Here is a 22,233-nt window from a genome sequence, read left to right as displayed (position 1 = left end):
CAACTATCCCGCCAGTCATCAGGTGCCCTCCCCGAGAGACCTAACCTGTAGGGGAATCTGGGGGCACCTCGCACACTCACAGACCCTCACTGCTCCTGGACCGGGACCTCCGGCCTCCTGCCCCGTGGCATCCACCACACCTCCCTCAGACTTCTGCCTCTGGGGCAGCCTCACCGCGGCCCCAGGCATCAGGTGCCCACCCAGCAGCCCCCGCCCTGCTCTTGGCATATGGAGCCCTCTGGTCTGTGCGGCCCCTTTGTTCCCTCCTGGGCCAGCAGCTGGGCAGTAGGCAAAGAAAGGGGCTTGTATTGTGCTGCATTGCGTCATGGGGAGACCAAGTGAGGGACTTTCCATTGTCTTGGGCAGCCAGCTCTGCCTGCCAAGAAGATTGAGGTCCTGGGGGTGTCTGCCGGGTGGCGTGGTGGTAAGGAGAGCAGCGGGGCTGTGGAGGGGTGAGGAGGAGGAGGGGAGGGGCCAGACCACGTAAATGAGCTGATCCACTAGGGAGAGTTAACCCCCCCACCCCCGGGGAGGGCAGAGGGGCTCTCACTCCCATCTTGTGACCCCCAGGCAGGAGTGTAGGAGTTAAGCGCATGTGTGGGCTTTGGAAAATCAGGCAGATCTGAGTTCAAGCCCAACTCATCATTTCCTTGGGCAAAAAGCTCTCATTTCTTTGGGCTGATGTTCCCATCAGTACCCATGTAACCAGCAGTAGCTACAGCACGGAGGTGTGAAGATTAAATGCCGGAGTGCGAGTCAGCATTTCCTGCTGTCTGGCAGAGCGCCCGCTTGCTCGCGAGCTGGTATCTTGACAGTTCTATACATTGTCCCTGCTTCTCTTGAGGGTCCAGATGCCGTAAAGGACTTTGCGTTCCTGAGAACAAGCGGATGTTACCTCTCCCATGGCTCAGACCCTCTGGGCTGGGTCAGCTCTCCATTTTCCTTCCCTGTTAAGCGGGACACACCTGATGGTCGCAGACTCATTTGTATTAAACTCACTGGGTTTTCTTGCTGCAGTTTTTTTCCGCAAAGTATGTTTTACTCAGGTTGATAAAACTTACTGCCTGCGCACGTGCATTAGCTGGGCAGAGATGAGGTCGCCTGAGCAGGGTCTGCAGGGCTGTATTTTGTTGAGCGTGTACTTTTCAGTAAAATCAGAGTGCATCTCTTCCAGAGAGTTCTGAGGGCGTTCCCATCTGTTGTCTTATTAGTTCTCAAAACAGGGCTGGGAGCTTGGGGTGGGGGAGGGGCGCCCGATATTTTTAGCTCCGCCGTTCAGATCTGAACGCTATTTTATTTGACAACCCAGATTGCCTCCTGTCTTGTGCTGATTTCCCTGATAGGCAGATGAAGCGCATGCCGAGGACACCAAAGTACCAACAATTTTGAGAATAATGTAATAGGTTATACTTCTTTTAAAAAGCTTCAGGGCCATCATCCTGTGAAAATTGAGAACTTGTGTTGATATTTTCCTCGTGCTTATTTTGTAACTGTGTGTTGCTTTTTTATGCTGGATCACAAAGGGTGAGCAGCAGCCTTGGTTCAGTGCCAGGAGCCTCGAAAGGTCTTCTAATCTGGCCCTGGCTTTGGCCCCAGTCACACAATGTCAGAGGCTGGACCAAGATTGGAACTCAGTAGATGGTGCATGAGCCTCTGTTTTGAAATGTTGGTTCTGTTATTATTCAGGTCTGGTGAGGCCCACAGATCAGGAGACGATTACCATTGAAAAGATGGTTTGTCCCTGTTCCCAAGAAGAAAGGCCAGGTGGGGAGGCACCAGGGTGGGTCAGGAGGCGGAGGGAGCAGGAGGAAGATGTAAGGAGGATCCTTTATTGTGGTTTCCACAGGAAAGGTGGGCAGGGGAAGCGGGCTACTTTGAATAAATTCCAGAGGCTTTGCGATGCAGCTGCCCCCAGTTGTCTGGTACCTGGCCCAGGGGTGACTGGGGACAGGGGATTGTGGGTCAGTGAGTGAGAGCCCGTTAGAGGAGGTGGTGGGTGTAAGCTCTGGACAGGAAAGTCCACTTACCGTCTCTGAGAAGTGATGAACCTCTGGCTGGGGCCGGGGGGGCGGGGGGGTGCTCCCTCCAGGGCATCAGGGCCCCAGATGTCGAAGCATCGGAAATATAGAAAATAAAGTAGCATGATTAATTCCACCTCAGAAACAGTCTGCTAAGTGGAAGAAGTCAGACACCAAAGTCACATATTGGATGATTCCATTTGTATGAACTACCCAGAATAAGTAGATCCATAAAAAAAGAAAGTGGATTGGTGGTTGCCGGGGCAGGGGGTGGGCAGGGGGCTCAGGAAAGAATGGGGAGTGACAATGGGGACAGTGTTTTTGTTTGGGGGGATGAAAGTGTTTGGGGACTAAACAGAGGTGACGGTTGCACAACTTTGTGAATGTACTAAATGCCATGTTTTTAGATGGTTAACTTTACGTTTTACAAATTTCACCTCGATTTTAAAAAATTTAGAACTCAAGTCTGTGGATTCATGTCATGCTGTGTGCCAACACCGTGGCAGACACTTTGCGTCCGTGGTGTGCTCTGAAGGGAGCAGAGGTGGGCGTGAGAGGCTGTTACGCCCCCTCGGCAGAGAGGGGCTGAGGCGCCCCGAGTCCAGGGCTTGGAAGAGGTTCAAACCACAGAGCTCTGTGCCTCCCAGCCCCGACCACGAGGACCTGTTCTCACGGGGCCACTGACACCCCCATTCTCTGTCCTCTCAGGGAAGCGACAGTGAGTACGAGGTCGACCCAAACCACCAGAAGGCCCACTCTTTCGTCAACCACTACATCAGCGACCCCACGTACTACAACTCGTGGCGCAGGCAGCAGAAGGGCATCTCGCGGGCCCAGGCGTACAGCTACACGGAGAGCGACTCGGGCGAGCCGGACCACGCCACCATCGCCAACAGCGGCAGCGCCCAGCAGGGCAGCCTCTTTCGGCCCAAGGCCAGTCGGACCCCAACACCCCAAAACCCCCCTAACCCCCCGAGTCAGCAAAGCACCCTCTACCGGCCCCCCAGCAGCCTAGCCCCCGGCTCCCGGGCTCCTATAGCAGGATTTTCATCATTTGTTTGACGTTGGAAGAGGAAAAAGAAAGAAAAATGGCCCCCAACTCCCCCTCCAGCACTCCCCCCACCGCCTGCCAGAAAACAAAAACACCACGAAACCAAGTCAACTTTTCACCTCCTGAGTTTATTTTTCCAGAGATTCCAGGGCCAGCAAAGCCGGCGTTGAGAAGGAGGGAGAAGAAAACCATGAGAGAACAATGTGTGGCCAATGGTTGGTCGGCCTCAAGATTGTGGGTTTCGCTGCTCCTTCGAGACAGCACAGAGTTGGGGGAGCGGCTGCGGTGGACACAGAGTGGGTGGGGTCCCTGGAGAGAGAGAGAGAAGGGAAAGGACTGGAGGGCTGTAAGGCAGGCATGGCTGAGGGGAGAAGAAGCTTCCAGACATCCAGCCAGCTGCCCCCTTCGGGCATGTGTGGAGCCCTGGGCCCAGTGCTGGCTGATGCTGTGTAAGGATGGGCGTCCATGGGAGCCCACCTGACCTCCTCTCTCCGCACCCTCCCACCTCCGCACCGTGCATCGCTGGCTGCCATGGATGGCCCTGCTCGCCCCCTGCCCTGCTCCTCACCCTCCACTCCCCTCTCCCTTGCTCAACTTCTCCGCCAAGCATTTGGTTTATTTAGAAAAAGGAAAACAACTAAAGGGTGAGAATTTGCCCAGCCAGCTCCTTGTTCCTAACATGCTTTTTTATTGTGAATCCCAGGAAGAAAACCCCTCAGGGTGCAGGAGAGTCCCCCCCACCACTGAGCCCAGCCTTCCCTTTACTTGAATTCACTTTCCTGAGCACAGACTGGGAGAGATGAACTCGGGAACAGAGGCAGGGACGCTGGCCAGGCTTCACGGGGCGTAAAGCGGGAAGTCAGGAACCTAAGAAGGAAGCTTTGACTTTTCCTTGTCTTCTAATTCAGATACCACCTGCCCCTTCCTTCAGGGAAGAGGAAAAGGGAGCCATTTAGACAAGGAAATTCAGCTCGCCTGGGGCTGGGGAGCCCCAGAGGGATTGCCGAGGCAGACACACCCCTCTCCTCAGAGAGACATCCTCCTCTGCCACACACACACACACACACACACACACACACGCACACACATACACACACGTACCCCATGCACTTGCAGAGACAAGGGTCCAGGGATCCTCTGTAAGAGAAATCCCTAAGGGTCCTCCTGACCAGACAGGGCACTAACTTTCAGATCTGTGTCCCCCTCGCTCTCAACCCACACCTCGGAAACTCACTGCCTCCTAATCACAGAGGGACAGGACACCAGAGGGACGGCCAAGGCCCTGGTCCAGAGGCCAGAGCTCCCAGAGGTTGCCAGATCAGCTCAGCACCCCGTTTACAAAGAGACAAAGACCATCCCAGCCCCCAGTAATGTTTTCCAGGCTGGGCTCAGCCGAGCCAGGGCTCAGAGCAGGGAGGGGCCTCATCCGCACCAGGCACAGCTCCCGAGATGCACAGCCTGGCCGGCCAGGAGGAGCAGGTCAGATGGGACCCAGGGACAAGAATTACTGATGGGAGGCAGAGCTTTGACACACACACAATCTGCTCCAAGCAATGTTCTTTAAAAAGCCACTCTGGTGGCCTGGATCTGCCCATCGGCTCAAGACTTCCAGATGCAACGGTTGAGGGAGGAGCCTTTCCATCTCATTCCCTGGGCTGTCCTGTGCCCCCTGGGTGCCCCCAGCAGCCCTGCGCAGTGGCCCACCCCCACGTTTGGGGATGGATGGCTTCCTCTGGGAGAGGAGATGGACCCGCAGGGCACATTCAGTTCAGCACTGGGGTTGCGGAGCAGCGGGCACTGCTGGCCCTGCCTGGGAGGGGGCGGTGCCCTATTTTGGGGGGTGAGGATTACAGTTAGGGGAGACCTGAGTGGAACTAAGGAAAGAGAGGACCTGTACCCCTCCCTACCGGCCCCAAATCAGGTGACTGGGATGGAAGCAGGGCCGGGGCCTGAGGAAAGGGCACCCCCGGCCGTGGCTCTTCCCGCCGTGTGCAGACAGCCAGGGAACGTGATGGGGAGAAGTCGGAAGACGGCTCAGCAGACAGGCTGACCCAGCTCTGGGGTCCAAACAGCAGCTTCTCCACTAAGGGGTCTGGAAGGAAACGCTCTTTCCCCCAGAGGAGCACGCACGCACGCACGCGAGGCTCTGCCCTGCGCACATCTGGCCCCGGGGAGGCAGCACATCCAGGGCCGCCCGCAGGGGATCCCGCTGCACTTCCTCTTTCCTTTCCTCTCATCTTCTTTTTTTAAACAATCCCATCCTTTTCCCTCTCTGCTGTGTGTTTAACCATTTAAGGAAGTTCCCAGTTTGCGTTAGGGAATTATTTTAGCCCAGCCCAGATAGGGATCTGGGGGGGTGGGAAGCGGGGATGAGTAAAAACATTGTGTGTGTGTGTGTGTATACTGCAGCACATGAGGCCACATTTCCTTCGCCTTTATGAATCATCTGGCACACTAAGATGTTCATCCTCCCCTCCTCACACGCTCCCTCCACCGTGCTGACGCACACGTGCACGCTTGTGATGGCGCCCATGCACACCTGGGCTCACACGTGCGCGCACAGATACAGAAATGCACAGAATGCACATCCACTTGTGTGCTAGTAAAGAGCCTCTTGTGACTCCCTCCGATGGCTTGAGTTGTCCCTCTGTGAGGCACAGGCAGCCTGAGTCACTGCCACTTGGGCACCACTGGGATCTGTTGTCTGAGAGGGCGAGGACCCTGCAACCCAGAGCCCGAGGTGAGGGTCTCACCCTCCATCCACACCCACCCGTCTGAAATGTTGCCTCCACTGTCCCGGTCACGTCTGGAAGCCCAGGTCTCCGGCTGGGGAGCCCTGGATTTCTAAGAGGACATCTCTTCGCCCTTGTTTACATTTCTGCTGGGGCAGTGGTGGTGCCCAGCCCTGGTCCAGATATCTGGCCGCACTGGAAGGGTGTGGTGGGCCCAACCCTTGGGGAACTGGGAGCCTCCCTGAGTTGTCCATGTGACTGCACCCGAAGCAGATTCACACCAGGATGCTCGCCACCTGGCACCTCTAGCTTTGCCTCGTTGTGCCCTCGGGAACTCTCCTGGTGTCGTACCCAGCAGCCTACACCTGGCACATCAGGGCCACCCTTCCCCCTCCTGGCCACCCTTCCCCCTCCTGGCCACCCTTCCCCCTCCTGGCCGTGCCTCCAGTGTTCGCATCAGCTCCGCACCCAGACTGCCAAGACGAACCCAAAGCTGCTCTGGGTTCCAGATGCACCTTCCTCCCAGGACTCCAGGGAGTTTGCAAACCCAGGCTGCCTCCTTCTGGCCCCCCACCTGACACTGCCACGATTCAGAGGGAACAAGGACACTTCTGGCTGCCCCGCCCTGGTGCAGGCTGCCTCGAGGCCTTCTTTCTGCCCATACCTCCCTGGGCAGAGCTTTAAAGGTGCCACAGCCTCCCCAAAGCCCACTCTGGGCAGGGACTTCCCTCACCTTCCATGGTGCACATCTGAAGGTGCCCACACTGGGTGAGGGGCTGGAGGGTGGGAGGGGGAGGGGGGGGCCATGTGAGCAGCAGCCGCCCGCCCCCCAGTGCCTCTGTATAGTCCCGCGCAGTGGCAACCCTGACCACCACCTTGAGCACAGGTGCCCTCTTGGGACCACCCTCCTTCTCTTTGTTTCCACAAGAATAACCAAAAGCATTTAAACATGTTACCTTTCTTTACACACAATAGACTCCAAAAACAAAAACCAACACAAATCTTTATTTTTTGATTTAAATGATATAATGAAAAATTATGGGGAGAGTATTCGTTATGGCAGGTGTCTATCTGTAAGAAAAAAAATATATATCTATATGTCATATAGCTTGTTAGCAGGTTTATTTTTTAAATGAAAGGTAAGAAAGAAATTGATTTGAACTATATACCACGAGAAGTCCCATGTCCTGTCAAACTTGTCAGTATTTTATAAATAAACTTTTTTTTTGGAGTTCTGAAGCAATCGTCATTCTTCTCCTCCCTGGAAGGTAAATGGGGACCCCCACCCCCACACCATGCTCACGCAATCTGCTCTCCAGACGCCCATCGTCAGCCAGGCTGTGCTTTTGCAGGGAGTCAAGGGTCCAACTCATTTGCTTTCTTAATTTGTAGGTAAGTGGACACCTGTGCCTTCATGTGAAAGGCACTATTTATTTTACACCTTTAGGATAAGACCCTATCAGATTATGTCAAATTAGAGGGGAAAAGATAACAATAAATGATAATCATAAGAGCCATAGCTAACACACGTAGGGCGTTCACCCTGTGCCAGGCAATGTTCATTGATTAACTCACGGCATCCTTGTGACAACCCCGAGGAGGGAAACTGGATCAGGGAGAATTGAAGCGGTTTGCCCTTGAGAATTAGGAAGGGCAGAATTTGTACGACAGCAGTCTAGAGACAAACGCCGCCTCTCTGATACAGGAAGGCAAGTTCCTGGTCCATTTCTGTTTTAATTTTACAAAGCCAGCCCCTCAGATCCTAGTGGCTTGATGTCACGAGAACCACTGTGGTGTTTGGTGCATCTAACCCGGTTAATCCCCCAGGTCTAGAGTCAGCGCTTGCATCACTGAATTGATGAGTACGGTGGTGTTACAATGCACCACATTTCTCTCACGTAAATTAAGTGAGATGGATTCAAATAAGACAGAGGGCGAAGGGGAAATGATTTGAATAGTACAGGTAATGCCTCCCAGTGAGTACACTTAGCTCACAGCATCTACGTTATTGTGTAATGTACGTCAGACATTTATTCATACAGAGGCTGTCAACTAATGAAAACATAATTAAGGGAATTTAAATATATATGTATGTGTGCACCTTACACACTTTATTTTTACTTAGGACACACAAATATACATTCATTTACTAATCTGTTAGTGTTGAGTCTTAGCATTTTCCCTTTTTGAGAAGGGGCTCAATGGATAGAGTTCCTTATTGTCTTTCTTACATAAATCACATGTATAATGCATCATCAGTGACTTCCAGTTACTATCTCTTTAAAGTAAAGCAAAAATTCTTAGAAATGATGGATTGAGGTCTTCCGGTTTCCGGTCCAGCGTGTAAGGAAGTTGGAAGTTGCCACTTTGTCCCAACAACAAGTAAAAAGCTGGATGAACTGAAAAATCAAGTACTCTTCTCAGATCCCTAAGAGGAGTGAAGTCACAGGGCTAACTGCTGTCCCCAAAACGGGAGCGACAGCCAGGCGAACACAGGGAATCTCAGTTTTCCAGGGGAGGAATTACGGATTAATGGAAGAGCAGAATCCTGGATTTTCTCATTTTTCCCTAATATTTTGCAGGTCTTGTCCATGATCAATTCAACACACTCTTTCATTTTTGCAAATTTCGTTTATCAAAGCCTTCCTTTTCCAAAGCATTTGATGTGATTTTCAAAGAAATGACTATTCTCCTTTTGCACTCTTATTTTATCCACTTACATCATAGTTCATTAAATTATGTAATTACTATAAAAAGTACAACTGGCATAAACAAGTTTGGGAACAGTGATAGTTGACTCTTTGTAAACATACGACTCGATTCAGTGGGAGCAGAAGCGTATGGGCATCACAGAAAGCAGGCTATGAGTCTGCAGCGTTCAGGGGACCATGGGCATCTGCATGCTGTGCAGACGGAATATAGGGAACCATGGATATGGCTTGTTGGTTAAGTGGAGGTCAGATAAGAGAGCTTCTCCTGCATATATTACAGTACGCACCAAGCATACTGTACCGTATGACCAGTTCTCAAGGTGATTAAGGGGTTTTTCAAGGGTGATTTTGACTACACGTAATCTTTGTATTACACGAAATTTGGAACCCAACCCCCACATTAGATGCAACTCCACTCCAACTGATTTGAGGATGTTTGATCAAAGAGTAGTCACATGGAAGACATTCCAGAACTGGAGTCAGCAGAGTGGGTACTGGCTCTAGAATACCCACTTGCAAACTATGAGACTTACAGTGCCTCTTAGTTTTCTCAGGGGAACTGTGGAAAGATCAAAGAAAATAATGGGATTTGAAAGGAAGGGCTTTGACTATCAAAGGCTTGTGTTTCTGGTGGTTGAAGCAGGTTTGTTCTCGACCTGGGAGAAGCCTCGTTGTATTCTTTGATTCCAATCTTCTTCCTCATTCATTTCTAATCCCAGATCGGCCCCTCCCTACCTGTGGCCAGTGGGCGTGGACTTTGGCTGTCTCCAGCTCTATTACCAGTCAAATACACCAGGGAAAAAAAAAGACAATGCTGACACCAAAAAAAAAAAAAGAGGAAAGTCAATCTGCTGAGAAGGATGGGGGGGAGGGGAGGGAAGGCGCTTTGCAAAAAGCCAAGGAGACAAGTGGGTGTGATACCACGCCCCGGTTTAGATTCCACATAGCCCTCCCTCCCACCGAGAAAAGGTAATCTCGCCTGGAACACATGAAGAAGCATCTCAGAACTCAGTGGGATTTCTTTTCTTAAAGCTCCCAGAGCTACCAAATGGGAAAGCACTCGGTTGGAGAGGCTAACCAAAAAGAGCATAGGGTTGGCAGACCTGGGTTCCCACAAATTCCAGCTTAAACTTGAGTTCAACCTCTACCAGCCTCCACGACCTCATCTGTGGAATGGGTCCAACTTCTGCCTTTTCCAACATCAGACTCAGGGAACAAAGCATAGGGAAATAATCTCCTAGATAGAGGTGACCTTCAGAAGGGTCCTCCAATGATCCCTCCCCACCCCAGTTTCTCTGTCCTGCACGCAGAGGGGCAGGTCTAGAACCATCGGAGCTGCTTTTTTTCAGGTTCCCCATCTTAATGGCAAAGTACTTTGACAATGAGGCTTGGCTGGAGTCAACAGATGGAGAAAGCGGCTGCTATTTCTCTTTTTGACATCCCAGCTTCTGGCACGGAGGATTCCCTGCAGAAGCTGGCTTGGGAGGCTATGGGTTACGGAGGAGCTTCTGTTAAGGTGCAGTGTAAGAAGGTGAGGAGAGGCCTTGGGTGGGCCAGCTCCAGGGTGGTCAGGCCCATTGGCTCCATCAGACTCAAGATGGACTGCCCCCACCGCCTGCCCCAAGGCTCCTAGTACATGCTGCAACCACCTTCTCGAATGCCGGCCCTGAGAGGCTCCAAGGAAATCAGGAGACCTTCGCACTTCCTCTTTGGGGCTGTTGGGGCTGTACAGCCCCTATTGCTCAAAAACTAAGTGGTACCATGGGCAAGGAAATGGAAATAACCAAACAGCGTTTGGTTCACTTTCTTCTTAACGTTGACCGTCCAAGTCAACCAGGCCCTTTGGGTTGGGGTTTTATTACTACTTAACCAGAACTTCAGCCAGGGCCTGGGTTACCCGAGAGGGCACAGGGGGTCAAAGCCCAAAGAACATCGCCCATTGCTCCAAGGATCTGGATGACACCCTTGGCCATGACCCCCTGGAGTCTGCCCTGCAGGCTGGCTGTATAGACATGGACCCAGTCTAATACCAACCTGACTCTGAACTGAACAGGAGGGCCCCTCCTGGTGGCCTTCATTCAACACGCAGCTCGGGGGTGGAGCTACAGAATAATGAGGGGCTGGGCTGACCCATCTGCCCCTCTGCTCCAACCGCCTGCAGCAACACGGTCTTGAAGGCTTTGGGATCTGCTCAGCAGCTCCTTGTGGGGCCCAGGTGAAGTGGCTGATGAATAGGGTCACCAAAGGTCCTGCTTTACACGTAGGGTCCTGGTGTAATTATTAATAATGCTCCCTTTCACTTTGCTCAGTAAATTATCTGATCCCTCTATTGATGAGTGATACTCGATAGTGGGGGCAGGGCCCAGCCCCAAACCCCTCCTACAGGTAGGCCCTGGGACCGCCATGTTGGACGCAAGCTGTGATTTGGGACTCGGGGGGTGGCGTGGAGGAAACAGCAAGTCGAGTTCCTTCCAGCACTGGATGTCCTGCTCGGTTCTGCCTCAGCCAGGATGGGATACTGTGACCCCAAGTTCAGAGGGAAGCTCATCTCTGTTAGTGCTTTCTCAGACCCTGTGTCCTGCGACTCGAGGCCTATTCTCCCTCCTGAGGGCTCCAGGATACACCCACTCATGTCTGCAGGACACTGCCCTGCATAGATTTTTGCTTTGGAGGGAGTCTTGTTAATAGATTTGCCTGAGAGAAGAAGAAACACATCCTCCTATAGGATCTCTCTCACCCATCTCCACGCCCACACCCCACGACTGATGGATTGTTTGTGACATTTGGTAGAAACTTAGGGGAAATCCTGGCTGGTGCAAGGCTATCTTCAGGAATCTTGCTGGTCAGCATAGTTGATATAGCAGGGAACACAGGCCTTGGACACGGGAAACCCGGGTTCAAGTTAGGGCCGCTGGAGAAAACACAAACCAAATTCTGTGCGGGACATATTTATTCTAAAACATAATTTGTTGTTATTTGAAATTCAAATGCATCCTCTGAAATTCAAATGGCATCCTCTATTTTTTACTTGCTAAATCAGCCGCCTGCCTCAAAATCTAACTGTCCGCCAGATGTGGGGGCTCATGCAAAACTTTCTGAACCTCAGTTTCTTCCTCCAGAAAATGGGGATGCTAAAAACTGCTCTGTATCCCTCCAAGAAAAGAAGGTATTAGAAGGGAGATTACATGCAAGCACAATTTGTAAGCCATACAACGCTCTACACACGTAAGGGATTATTGCCATTGTTCGTGGATAAAATGCCACTTAGGTGGAATCATCCAAGAACTTCTGGCTTTAGGCACAATTCCGGCTCATTCAGTGCCGGCTTCCACTCCCTTACCAGGTCCTGCTCTACCCGGCCTCGGGACTCCTCCTGGTTGGAAATTGGGTCCGTAGGAAACCTCTGAATCTTAGAAATGTAAAGTGTCTCTGGTGGGAGAGCCACACCTGCCTTTTGGAGTGTCGGTCACGCTGGAAGGCAGCGGCACACTTGGATTAGGATCATTCGGGGAGGATTTCATAAAGAGACCACTCACCACGGTGTGGTAAGGCATTAGGGAGCTTCAGGGGATACTACAGAGCCCAGGGTTAGGGACAGCAGGATGCCATTACTACCCCAGGCCTGACATGGCAAATGGAGGAGGAGGAGGAAGTGGAGCCTGCAGACAGAGGAGGCTGGATGGAGAGAGGGACGCCGCCCAGGGGCAGGTTGGCAGCTAGACAATCACCATCCTCCCACCTGGACTTGGTTCTCCTTCCATCCTCCACTCTCCCATCTGGGCTCCTTATGGTCAAAGCTCAGTGGGAAGTCAGAGGGCCCTGGGGTGCAGTCCCTACAGACCAGCCTCCCCATGGGTGCAGAGCAAGGGGGAATGTGGACAGGAGGGTCTCCTGGGCGCCAGCAATCCACAGAGGTGCTCACCTGTGCCTTCTGATGTTGCTATCCCCATGGAAACTTCCAGTCTTAGACCCAAGGCCGATGATAGGCTCTCCTCCTACTCTGTTCTCAGTGTTGATAGAGTGGATTTAGACCCGAAAAGCCTGGCTGGGAGCTTTCACCAGAATAGGTGGGATTTTCTGGCATATTAGAAAATTTCAAAAGTCTTTGACTTTCTGTTGCTTGCAACCGCCTGCATCTGCTAGAGCCACAGGACAACAATGGCGAGAGCTGAACTTTGTTGAGCACGAACCACACCCAGCACTGTGATGAAGGCCTTTTTGCAGCTTTGTTAATCCTCAGAGAAGCCCCACGATGCAGAAATTTCACCTCCTCCTCATTTAACAGATAAGGACACTTAGACATGGAGAAGTGAAGGGACCTGCCGGCTGGCTAAGCGCCAGAGCCAGGATTGGACCCAGGCGTGCCTGGCTGCACAGTGGGCCCTATGGTAACCACCAAGCAGCGTTCACCCAGGCTTCAGACACTGCTCCACCCAGAGGAGAAGACCTGGACACCTGGAGAGGCCTCTACATGTGGGCGGTGCAGGCCAGGCAGGAAACATTGTTTCAGGATAGCCACGGCCCCAGGGGTGGGCACCAATTTTCCCTAAAGAGCCGGATAGTAAATATTTCAGGCTTTTCTGGCTGCACAGTCTCTGTTCTAGTGGAAGCAGCCAAAAGCGATACATAAATGAGGGTGTGTGGCTGTGTTCCAAACAAGTTTTATTTATGGACACTGAAATTAGAATTTTGAATAATTTTCATGGGTAACGAAATATCATTCTGGTTTTTATTTTTTTCTGAATCATTTTAAAATGTAAAAATCATTCTTAGCTCATGGGCCACACAAAAACCAGGTGGAGTTTAGACCCCTGGACTAAAGGGGCTTCTGGTCAAGTCCACACTTGCTGGAACCTCTGTGGGGTGCCGGTGTGACCCCAAGATAAGGCGTCCGAGGGTACTGTAGTAGGTTGAATTGTGTGCCCCCAAAATTCACATTCTTCTGGAACCCCAGGCTGTGATGTTATTTAGAAGTAGAGTCATTGTAGGTGTAATTAGTTAAGATGAGGTCATGCTGGATATGAGGGTGGGCCCCAGATCCAATGACTCTTGTCCTTATAAGAGGAGGAGGGGACACAGAAACACACAGAGGAGAAGTCCACGTGAAGACAGAGTCAGAGATTGGAGCGATACGTCCACAAGCCAAGGAATGCCAAGGATTGCCGTTCTGAGAAACCCAAGGAGGCAAGGAAGGAGCCTTCTCTGGGGCCGACAGAGGAAGAGCGGCCCTGCCCACACCTTGCTTTTGGACCTCCAACCTCCAGAACTGGAGAATTTTGTTGGTCTCAGACACCCCATTCACGGTAATTTATTATGCCCTCGGGAAGGAGTAATGAACTCTCTTTGGAGCTCCACTGTGACTCTTATCTCTGGGAGTTTAGTTCAATAGACTCGCCAGGCTGGCAGGATCCCAGGACCACGCACCCCCCAGGCCTCGGTCGAGCCTCCCTTCCGCTCCTCCCCCAGCAGTCTGAGATTTCTGGAGAAAAGTGCCAGCCAGCCCTGCATTAAACTGGCAACTACGGGATGCTTGTTTTCCTGTTTCTCCCCAACCTCCCCCCCTCCTTAAATTGTTTCCACCTTTCTAACGAGAGCCAAACAACAGTCATTCCCTGAGGTCATGAAAAAGCCGCACTGCCACCAACCTGCAAAATATTAATCGCAGATGCTGGTGACCGGAACTCCTTCTGGGGGCCTTCCGCCTTTGTGGCTGCTGCTGGGGAAGTGCAGGGGGTCTGGAGAGCGCTGGGTTCATTGAGATCTGGGAGCAGAGGGGGCGCAGCCGGCCTGCGAGTGGATGGAGGCAGGACTTGTCTGCTTTCTGGGCCTGATACAGTGCCTGGTACGTGGGGAGGCTGGGCAGGCTGCTATCCGGGTGCCTGGACCACAGACCCTTGCAAGGCAAGGCTCCACATTCCCCAACTTCTAGGACCTGACAGCACAACAATGCCAGATGGAGAAAACCCCAGTGCAATCAAGGACACCCATAAGTATGAACCATAGCTCACACTTAGCCAGACACTTTCCTAAGCACTTTGAAGAAATTAATTCATTCTTACAAAGGCAGGAGCTGAAACACAGAGAGGCTGAGGAAGCTGCCCGAGGGGACAGGGCCAGGGTCTCCAGTGATATGCCCAATGCCTGGGGACTGTGGCAGCCAAAACACCATGTGTCCCAGCTTAAAGAGAGCTCCTGCAGGTGAAGGGACCTGCCCCGACTCCCGCGTGGACACAGAACTAGAACTCCTTCCCTGACTCCCGGTCCTGGACTGCTTCTGTTCCACTGTCTCTCCTGGGGAGAAAATTATTGCTCTAGTTCAAGGCTCCAGGATGACATTGAAATATGGTCAGCAAGCTTGGCACTGTTTACTCTAGTGGCGTGTGTTGTGAAGGCATTGGCCAATAGCAGAGAAGATCATGGAAGTCTCTAGAAGACGTGGATGGATGGGAATGGCAGGAAGTCAGGGACGCCACCTCAGAAGTGGCCCCCATGTCATTTCTTGGAAGGAGATCTGAGGGGGCGGGGCAGACGGAGGCAGGGAACTGGTGTGGCCAGCGAGGGTGGATATGACCACATCTGTTTGCAGTTTTCCAGCTCACCTCCCCGCCCCCACCTCACCCTGCCCTCTGTAATCAGCCAGCTGCCTGTGCTTGTCCGGCCTCGTCCTCCTGCCTAGACCAGTCCTGCAGACGCTGGGGCCATGAATCAGAGGTCGGATCATTTCTGTTGTCTTCTCGTCGGCTCTTGGGATGGGGGTGGAGTTGTTCCAGTCATGACACCTTGACTTCACCTCAGGGGGACTTCCTGGGGTGCTGCCCTAGCAAGCGTCTTCTGCACAGCCTGGATCAGAGACCCCAGGAGCGGGCGGCGAGGACATACAGGAGAGAAGCAGGCTGAGTGTGAGGGAGATAACAGCCATGCAGCACAGTGACTAGACAGCAACCGACCCTGGACCTCAAGAGAAGAGAGACCCCGGAAGTGGGTCGACATCTAAGAGGGGCAGCTCTCACCGACTGCTGCCATGGGGAAGTGAGAGCCCTATGTTGCCAGGTTCTTCTGATTCTTCTCAGAAATCCAAATTTAATGTAAATCTCCCTTATGCTTAAATAGTAGCAACCGAAAATATGGAAAGATTTTAAGCATCGTTGCAGCAGATGGTATCTTCCAAAAATGATTGCAACAATATCACCCATCTCATGTGCCCTTCTTATAACATAACTTGGACACTCCTCCCATGGAAAGGTGGAGTCGATGTTCCCTCCCTTGGAATCTGGGCAGGGCGGGGGCTTGTGACCACAGCAGAAGTGATGCTATGTGACTTTCAAGGCTAGATCATTGTTATGGGTTGAGTTGTGTCCCCACAGAAGAGGTTGAAGTCTTAACCCCTAATACCTGTGAGTATGACCTTATTTGAAAACAGGGTCTTTACAGATGATCAAGTTGAGGTGAGGTCTTTAGGGTGGGCTCCAATCCAATGTGATTGGTGTCCTTATAAAAAGGGGAAATTTGGACACAGAGACAGACACTCACAGAGGAAAGATGTGAAGACACAGGGAGACCACCACGTGAAGAGAGAGGATTAGAGCGTGCATCTACAAGCCTAGGACTGCCTGAGGCTACGGGAAGCTCAGAGAGAGGCATGGGAAAGGTTCTCCCTCACAACCCTCAGAAGGAACCAACCCTGCCCATACCTCGATTTTGGACTTCTGGGCTCCAGAACAGCGAGACAGTAAATTTCTGTTGTTTAAGTCACCCGGTTTGTGGTATTTTGTTACGGGAGCCCTAGGAAACTAATACAGTCATAAAAGCTCATGTAGTTTCCACCTGGTTCTCTTGGGATGCTTCATCTTGCCTTGGCTGCCATCTTGGAAGGAAACCCAAATTATCCCACATGGAGAAGCCATACAAAGGTGTGCTGGCTGACGGCCCAGATGAGATCCCAGCTGACAGCCAGCAGTAACCACCAGACAAGTGAGTGAGGATGATCCAGATGATTCCAGGCCCCAGCTATTGAGTCACCCCCCGCCTTCAAGTCTTCCCAGGTGAGAGCAGAAACAAGCCATTTTTCTGTGCTCTATTCAAATTCCTGAGACCCAAAGAATCCAGAAGCATAATAAAATGGTTGTGTTTAGAAGAGTTTGCTCTGCATTAACAGTAACTGGAACAGTCGCATACGCCAAACAGAACACATCTTCAGGCTGCATCTGACCCACAGGCCACCAGTTTGCCTTTAGATGAGACCAGCAAGGCTGGCTGTGGGTTCTGCAAGACTGAAAATCCCAATGGGGGAGCCGCGCCTTCTCCACGCCCTCCAGGAAAGGGAGAGGCTGGAATGTGAAATGGAAAAAAGGAGAAAGAGGGGGAGGAGCTGAGCTAGGGTGCAAGGACACGACTATCCAGGTGGAGCCGGGTGTGTGCACAAGAAGTCCCCCTCTGCTAGCAAAGATCCACTCTAAGAGCCCAGGTGCCACAAGAAGCTGTTCACCTCAGGTGCCAGGAGAAGCTGTTCACCGGGACGCAGAGAGGAGGGAGCTCTGCAAAGAGGCTGACGGGTCCTGCAGCTCCACTGCTGTCGGCTCTCACAGGGCTTTTTGGAGATGAAATGGGCTACCACATGTCAAGCCCTTAGAAGAATGCCCAAGATCTCATGGACACTGGCACGTGCTGAGGGCTTACTATTGTTCTGATCAGTGTCGGGATTTTCGGACAGCGCCCTAAAGCCTTAGGGTCCCAGAAGTGCCCCAAGAACTGCATTGAAAGAGGTAAGGCGGGAAGGGTTCTGGGACCCTCACCCACCTCAGAGACAGCAGGACCACCTCGATCTGTTTCATGTCTTGCGCAGTTTCACTCCATCTTGATCACCCCCCACTTCCATCTGGGGGCGCAGGGGAAGATTCCCCTGCTTACAAAAATAAAACCTTTGAAAACCACCCATATAGTGGAACAAGCACTGGCCTGAGGGTAGAAGAGCTCCCCTCTTGTCCCAGGTTCTGCTGTGTGACCGTGGACAGTCACTTCACCTCTCTGGATTTTATTTCTGAGCAACCTAGGTGATCGCTAACATTATATCATTGTCCCTAACTATTTGCTCAAAAAGAAGGGGAAACATTCTCTTCTGCAAGTCTCCCTGTAATTAGTTTATTATAGATTCAATTACAAGGCCCATCAGCCTCCTCACTGCCACTCTCTCTCTGTTACCTGCCAGTGGCCTTGGGCGAGCAAATTCTGCTGTGCTGAAGGACTGCCTGGATACCCGTCAGCGGGGACTGCACTTGCTACCCAGACACTCTGCCGACCTGGGCCTGGGGCCTGCTCTGGGGCGATCTGCTGCCTGAAGCTGCCTCCTCATGGCTGGCTTACCTAACAGGCCTTTTGCGTTCAACCACAACTGCTTTCTGGAGAGCAACTGGCTCGTGGAGGTGACAGAGGGCTTGGGGAGTGGAGAAAGCTAGTGTCCCACGGCATGAAGCCATTAAGCTGGGAGCGGAAATTGGCCTTGACATCAGGCTGGGATGAGCTATTGTTATGACTCAAACGCTTTGCAGGAGCAGAAGGACACACACATGTACATACTGTACACACACACACACGCACGCACGCACGAGACAACTCTCAGGAGACTGAAAACTCTAGAGAAGAGAAAACAAACTCGGCAGCCATGATGATGAGCTCTGACAATGACCCCCAGCCCATAAACGCATTTTCTTGCATCTCTTCCTCCCTCTCCCACAAGAAGAAGGGACGCAGAGGCCTGGCCCTTCTCCAGCTCAGCCCTTCTTTGCTGCCCTTGGCTCAAGACACATCTCATTGGGGCTTGCACGTGGGGGCAGGTTCAGGAGGGAAGACAGATGTCTCCTAAAGCCCCTTTCTTCCAGAAAAGCCTCTCTGGGGGAGTGTGCCCAGGGGGCTAGGAAAGTGTAGGGGGACCCCAGGGACAGACACAAGCATCAGAAGTTCAACCTGAGGGCCCAGGATTTCAGGGGGCTGAGTGCAAAGGGAGGGAAGGAGGTGAGAGCACCCCAACAAAAAGCGCAGGCACAAGAAGCCGCTGATTTGAGGGCGCCGTCCCTTTAAGTGTCTGGAACATCTGGGCTGATGTGTCACATCACATTGGGACAGGGAGGATGCGGAGTGATGCCTTTGCCCCAGGGCCATGCACTGCGCTCCAGGAAGGGATTTAATTGAGGTCTTTGGTGTGGATGTGGACTGGGGGAGCAGAGGTGACAAGGCAGAGCGGGACATTGCTGTGGCCTTCTAAGAAGTGCCTTGAAGCAGGGTGCATGTTTCTCCTCCAAACAATGTAGAATCTTCCTGGGAAGACAGGGGTCTGCCTGCTTGTTGAAGATGGTGCCCCGTGTTCCCTAGCCACTTCCCCTGGCCCGCCACGGGTCAGTATGGTAACAAGATCACTCGTGCTTCAGCCAAGGTCTGTTTCCTTTCCTGCCATCCCGTGGTTTTGTGGCTGGAACTGTGGGCTCTGGAGCCTGACTGCTTAAGTTTTTCCAATCTAGGATCTGGATTTAGCTGTGTAACCTTGGAGAAGTTACTTAGCTTTTCCTGTTTTTAATCTGAAAGACGGGAATAAAGATAACAACCACTCCCTAGGATTGAGATGCAGAATTCCTAACCTGCAGCAAAGTACTCAACCAGAGGCAGTGACCCTTGCTTTTTCCAAGTGCTCCAGATTCAGGCCACATTCGCCTTGGAGCTGGGCTGGGCTCTTGGGGAGAAGAAAGGCCTTTTCTGGGCACAAACAGAAACTCTTCCCTTCCTCCTGGTCCCTTTTCTTTCTATCTCTCCAGAGGCCCAGGAGGGGTTCTGGTTATCGGGGGCTGCCCTCCAGCAGAGCTGGGTCTCTGCCTGCCCCTCCTGAGACAATGACAGAAAGCTCTGGGCGAGCCTGCACCTCCACCCCCACAACCCTCCCCACCCCGGAGCCTGACACAGCCCTTTATCAGACGTCCAGGACTGCATCTTACAGATAATGTGGTTCTTTTTTTTTTGTGTTAGCTCTTTTCCGGGAAACGCTAGTGGGGATGGGCCCTCTCTGTGCCCAAGGGGAGAGGCTCAGGAACAAACTTGCTCCAGGAGGTCTAACTTGGGGGCTTAATTTTCAGACCAGGCAGCATCCACGTGGGGAGCCCTTGGTGTGGCCCCAGCTCTACACTGAGCTCTGACCTGCATTATCCACAGACCTCACACCAACTCCATGAGGTGGGTACCCATGTGGTCCCCATTTACAGATGAGAAAACTGAGCCCTGAGAGCTGGAGTGACTTCTCTCAGGTCATACAGTGACAGTTGGGATTTGAGCCCAGGACCATCTCGCCCAGGGCCTGTGTTCCTAATCCAGGTCTTTGAGCCCTTGGTGCATCCAGAAGAGGCCTCTGCCGAGGGGCGGGACTGGGCTCTCCCGCTTGTCACAGGGTCACTGGTGGGTAAGGCTCTGGGTTGCAGGACTCTGGGGACCACACGGAACATCCCTTTCAGAGTCCTTGCTTCTAAGACTCGCTGTCTTTAGCTAAAGTCTATGCTATTTTTCTGAGGAGCCCAGAGCTCTGGTTGTATCTTTCTCGCCCATCCTTTTCTCCCTCCCAGATAAACAAGAGGTTTAGTATCACCTCCCACCTTCCTGGAAATGTCCTGGCTCAGTGGTCAGGGGCAGCATGCTAATAAGATGATGACACACAGTCACAGACAGGACTCCTAAGTGGAGTGCGAGGGGGCCTGTGCCATCTGTCCTTTCCCTGGCACAGGCACAGAGAAGGGCGCAGTACCCAAAATCCTGAAGTGTGACTTAGCAACTAAAGTAAAAGTAACTGGGGTCCCTTACATTGGACTTAGTTCACAAAGCAAGGTCACATGCTTTATATGCCTCCCTCCTTCTGATAACCTCCTGTGGTCCAGATTGTTACCATGCCCTTCCTCCAGATGCGACTCAAACAGACTAACTGGCTCCCCCAAGGTCACCCAGCCCTGAGGCTCTGACGCCGTCTGGACTCATTTCCAGTAAACCCCATGGCCTCTCTGCTCTGCCACCACCCCTGACCCACCTCAGCACCTTCTTCAGGCCCAACTCAACCCTACTGCCGCCTCCTGTCCCCAGAGTCCCAGCCTGGTGAGCAGCACCTCTTCCTCTGGGCCAGGGGTCCTCTGAGACGCAGTGCCCCCCTCAACCCCGAGTCCTCGGGGGCTGCTGTCCTAGGAGGCTGTATGACCTCGTGTGGTCCAGCGAGCTCACGAGGCTCAGTTCGAGGCGGGGTTACAGCAGGAGAAGGGGGCGCTGCAGGGCTGTGGACTCTGCTCGCTCCTTCATCTGGCCAATGCACTATGAGCCAACCCACGCTGGAGATTCAAACATCAATCGGACACCATCCTGTCCCCAAGCAGCCCGTGGGGATGACCTGTTGTTTTACTCTCTAAGTGCACTGGCTGCCCCAGTGCCCTGATGTATGTTAACTTCCTGGAGTGGGGGTGGGGGGTCACAGGCCTGAAGCCTGGGGCAAAAGACCCCCCAGAGGCGGGCTTTTCCCACCGTGGTGGCAGGCCTCCCCCTGAGCCCCAGGTTATCTGCCAATAGCCTGGTATCCTCAGGATTTTCCCAGGCTGCTTAGCAGAGGTTGCCCGGTCTGTGAAAGGGCTCCAGGTGGTTCCCAAGAACAGAGAACCAAGGAGTGAAAGAGCCTCTGCTCAGTGGGGTGGGAGTGAACAGCCCAGGGCGGGCAGGGGCTCAGCTCACCCAGCTGTGCTGACATCAGGCCCTGGTGACACCCTGCATTGTCCACCCAGGATGTCTCTGCTGAGCTCAGAGGTGGGGGAGGGGGACTCAGGATGGAGACGGCAAGTCAGGGCGCTCGTGTGGGAAGGAGCCTTGGAGATGAGCTTATTCCAGAAAGTGAAATGACCCGCCCAGGGCCACACTTTATAGCAAACACCAGACTGGGGTGAGTGGGGCCCCAACGTCTCTATAAGGAAGTGGGATTAACAGACATAAGGGATCCTCCTAGGGTTGGGGCAAAACGATGTGGACTAAAATCCCCCGAACCCAAGACTAACAAACGCTGGGAGGTGTGAGTTTTGGGGTGGGCGGACACACAGCGGGGGCAGGCCCCTGCAGCTGTAAGCATCATGCAGGCCCGGGTCCCAAGGGCAGGCCCGGCAGCTTGGACATGCAGAGACACGCGCCCAGGCCTAAAGGCTCATAGGTCGCGTTACACCAAAGGTGCAGTTAAGACCTCAAATCCCTCTCCAAAGTCAGGGGCTTAGAGCTTGCCAGAAATGGCAAGGTAGGTATTCAAGCCTCAGGTTTTTTTCGTTTTGTTAATTTCCCGATTATCGATGGACAGCTCTGGTCTGAAAGGTTGGAGCAAAACTCGGCCTCCAAGGAGACTGAGGAGGCAGAGGCCACTTGAAATTCACAGGTCTGGGATTCCAAACCCAGGGAATATTAGCACTTTCTTGCAATCAAGCCTCCTCACCAGGGTGCTAGCAATGCAGTGGGGACCAGTGTCTAGAAGCCTACTCAGCTCCTTGGGGGAGAGGGGGCAGCCTGTCTCCACTGTGGGCATCCTCAGGGCAGGGATGGGGCTTTATTTATCTTTGGCCCCAAAGGCAAAACCTCAGTGAATGTTAATTTTGAGGAGCCTCAATCGAAGAGCACTGAGTCTGGATAAGCGCAGAAGAATTCCAAAGGGCCTAAAAGACTGTCCTGGAGTTATGCTC

General features: G+C 52.7%; 1 protein-coding gene across 3 annotated transcripts in view; it reads left to right on the top strand.

Annotated features, from left to right (window-relative positions):
* Nucleotides 1–7,032, top strand: part of SDK2 (sidekick cell adhesion molecule 2) — a 277,315-nt gene extending 270,283 nt beyond the window's left edge. For all 3 annotated transcript variants that reach the window (XM_070483542.1, XM_070483541.1, XM_070483543.1), the window contains one exon: nucleotides 2,727–7,032. In XM_070483542.1, the coding sequence (XP_070339643.1) occupies nucleotides 2,727–3,080 (354 nt within the window). In that variant the 3' untranslated portion in view covers nucleotides 3,081–7,032. The remainder of the gene's footprint in view (nucleotides 1–2,726) is intronic.
* Nucleotides 7,033–22,233: the final 15,201 nt, after the last annotated feature.

The sequence above is a fragment of the Equus asinus genome, chromosome 13, assembly GCF_041296235.1.
Source record: "Equus asinus isolate D_3611 breed Donkey chromosome 13, EquAss-T2T_v2, whole genome shotgun sequence".
Taxonomy (NCBI): domain Eukaryota; kingdom Metazoa; phylum Chordata; class Mammalia; order Perissodactyla; family Equidae; genus Equus; species Equus asinus.
The sequence above is the reverse complement of the archived record's forward strand: the minus strand, read 5'-3'. Positions and strand labels throughout refer to the sequence as shown.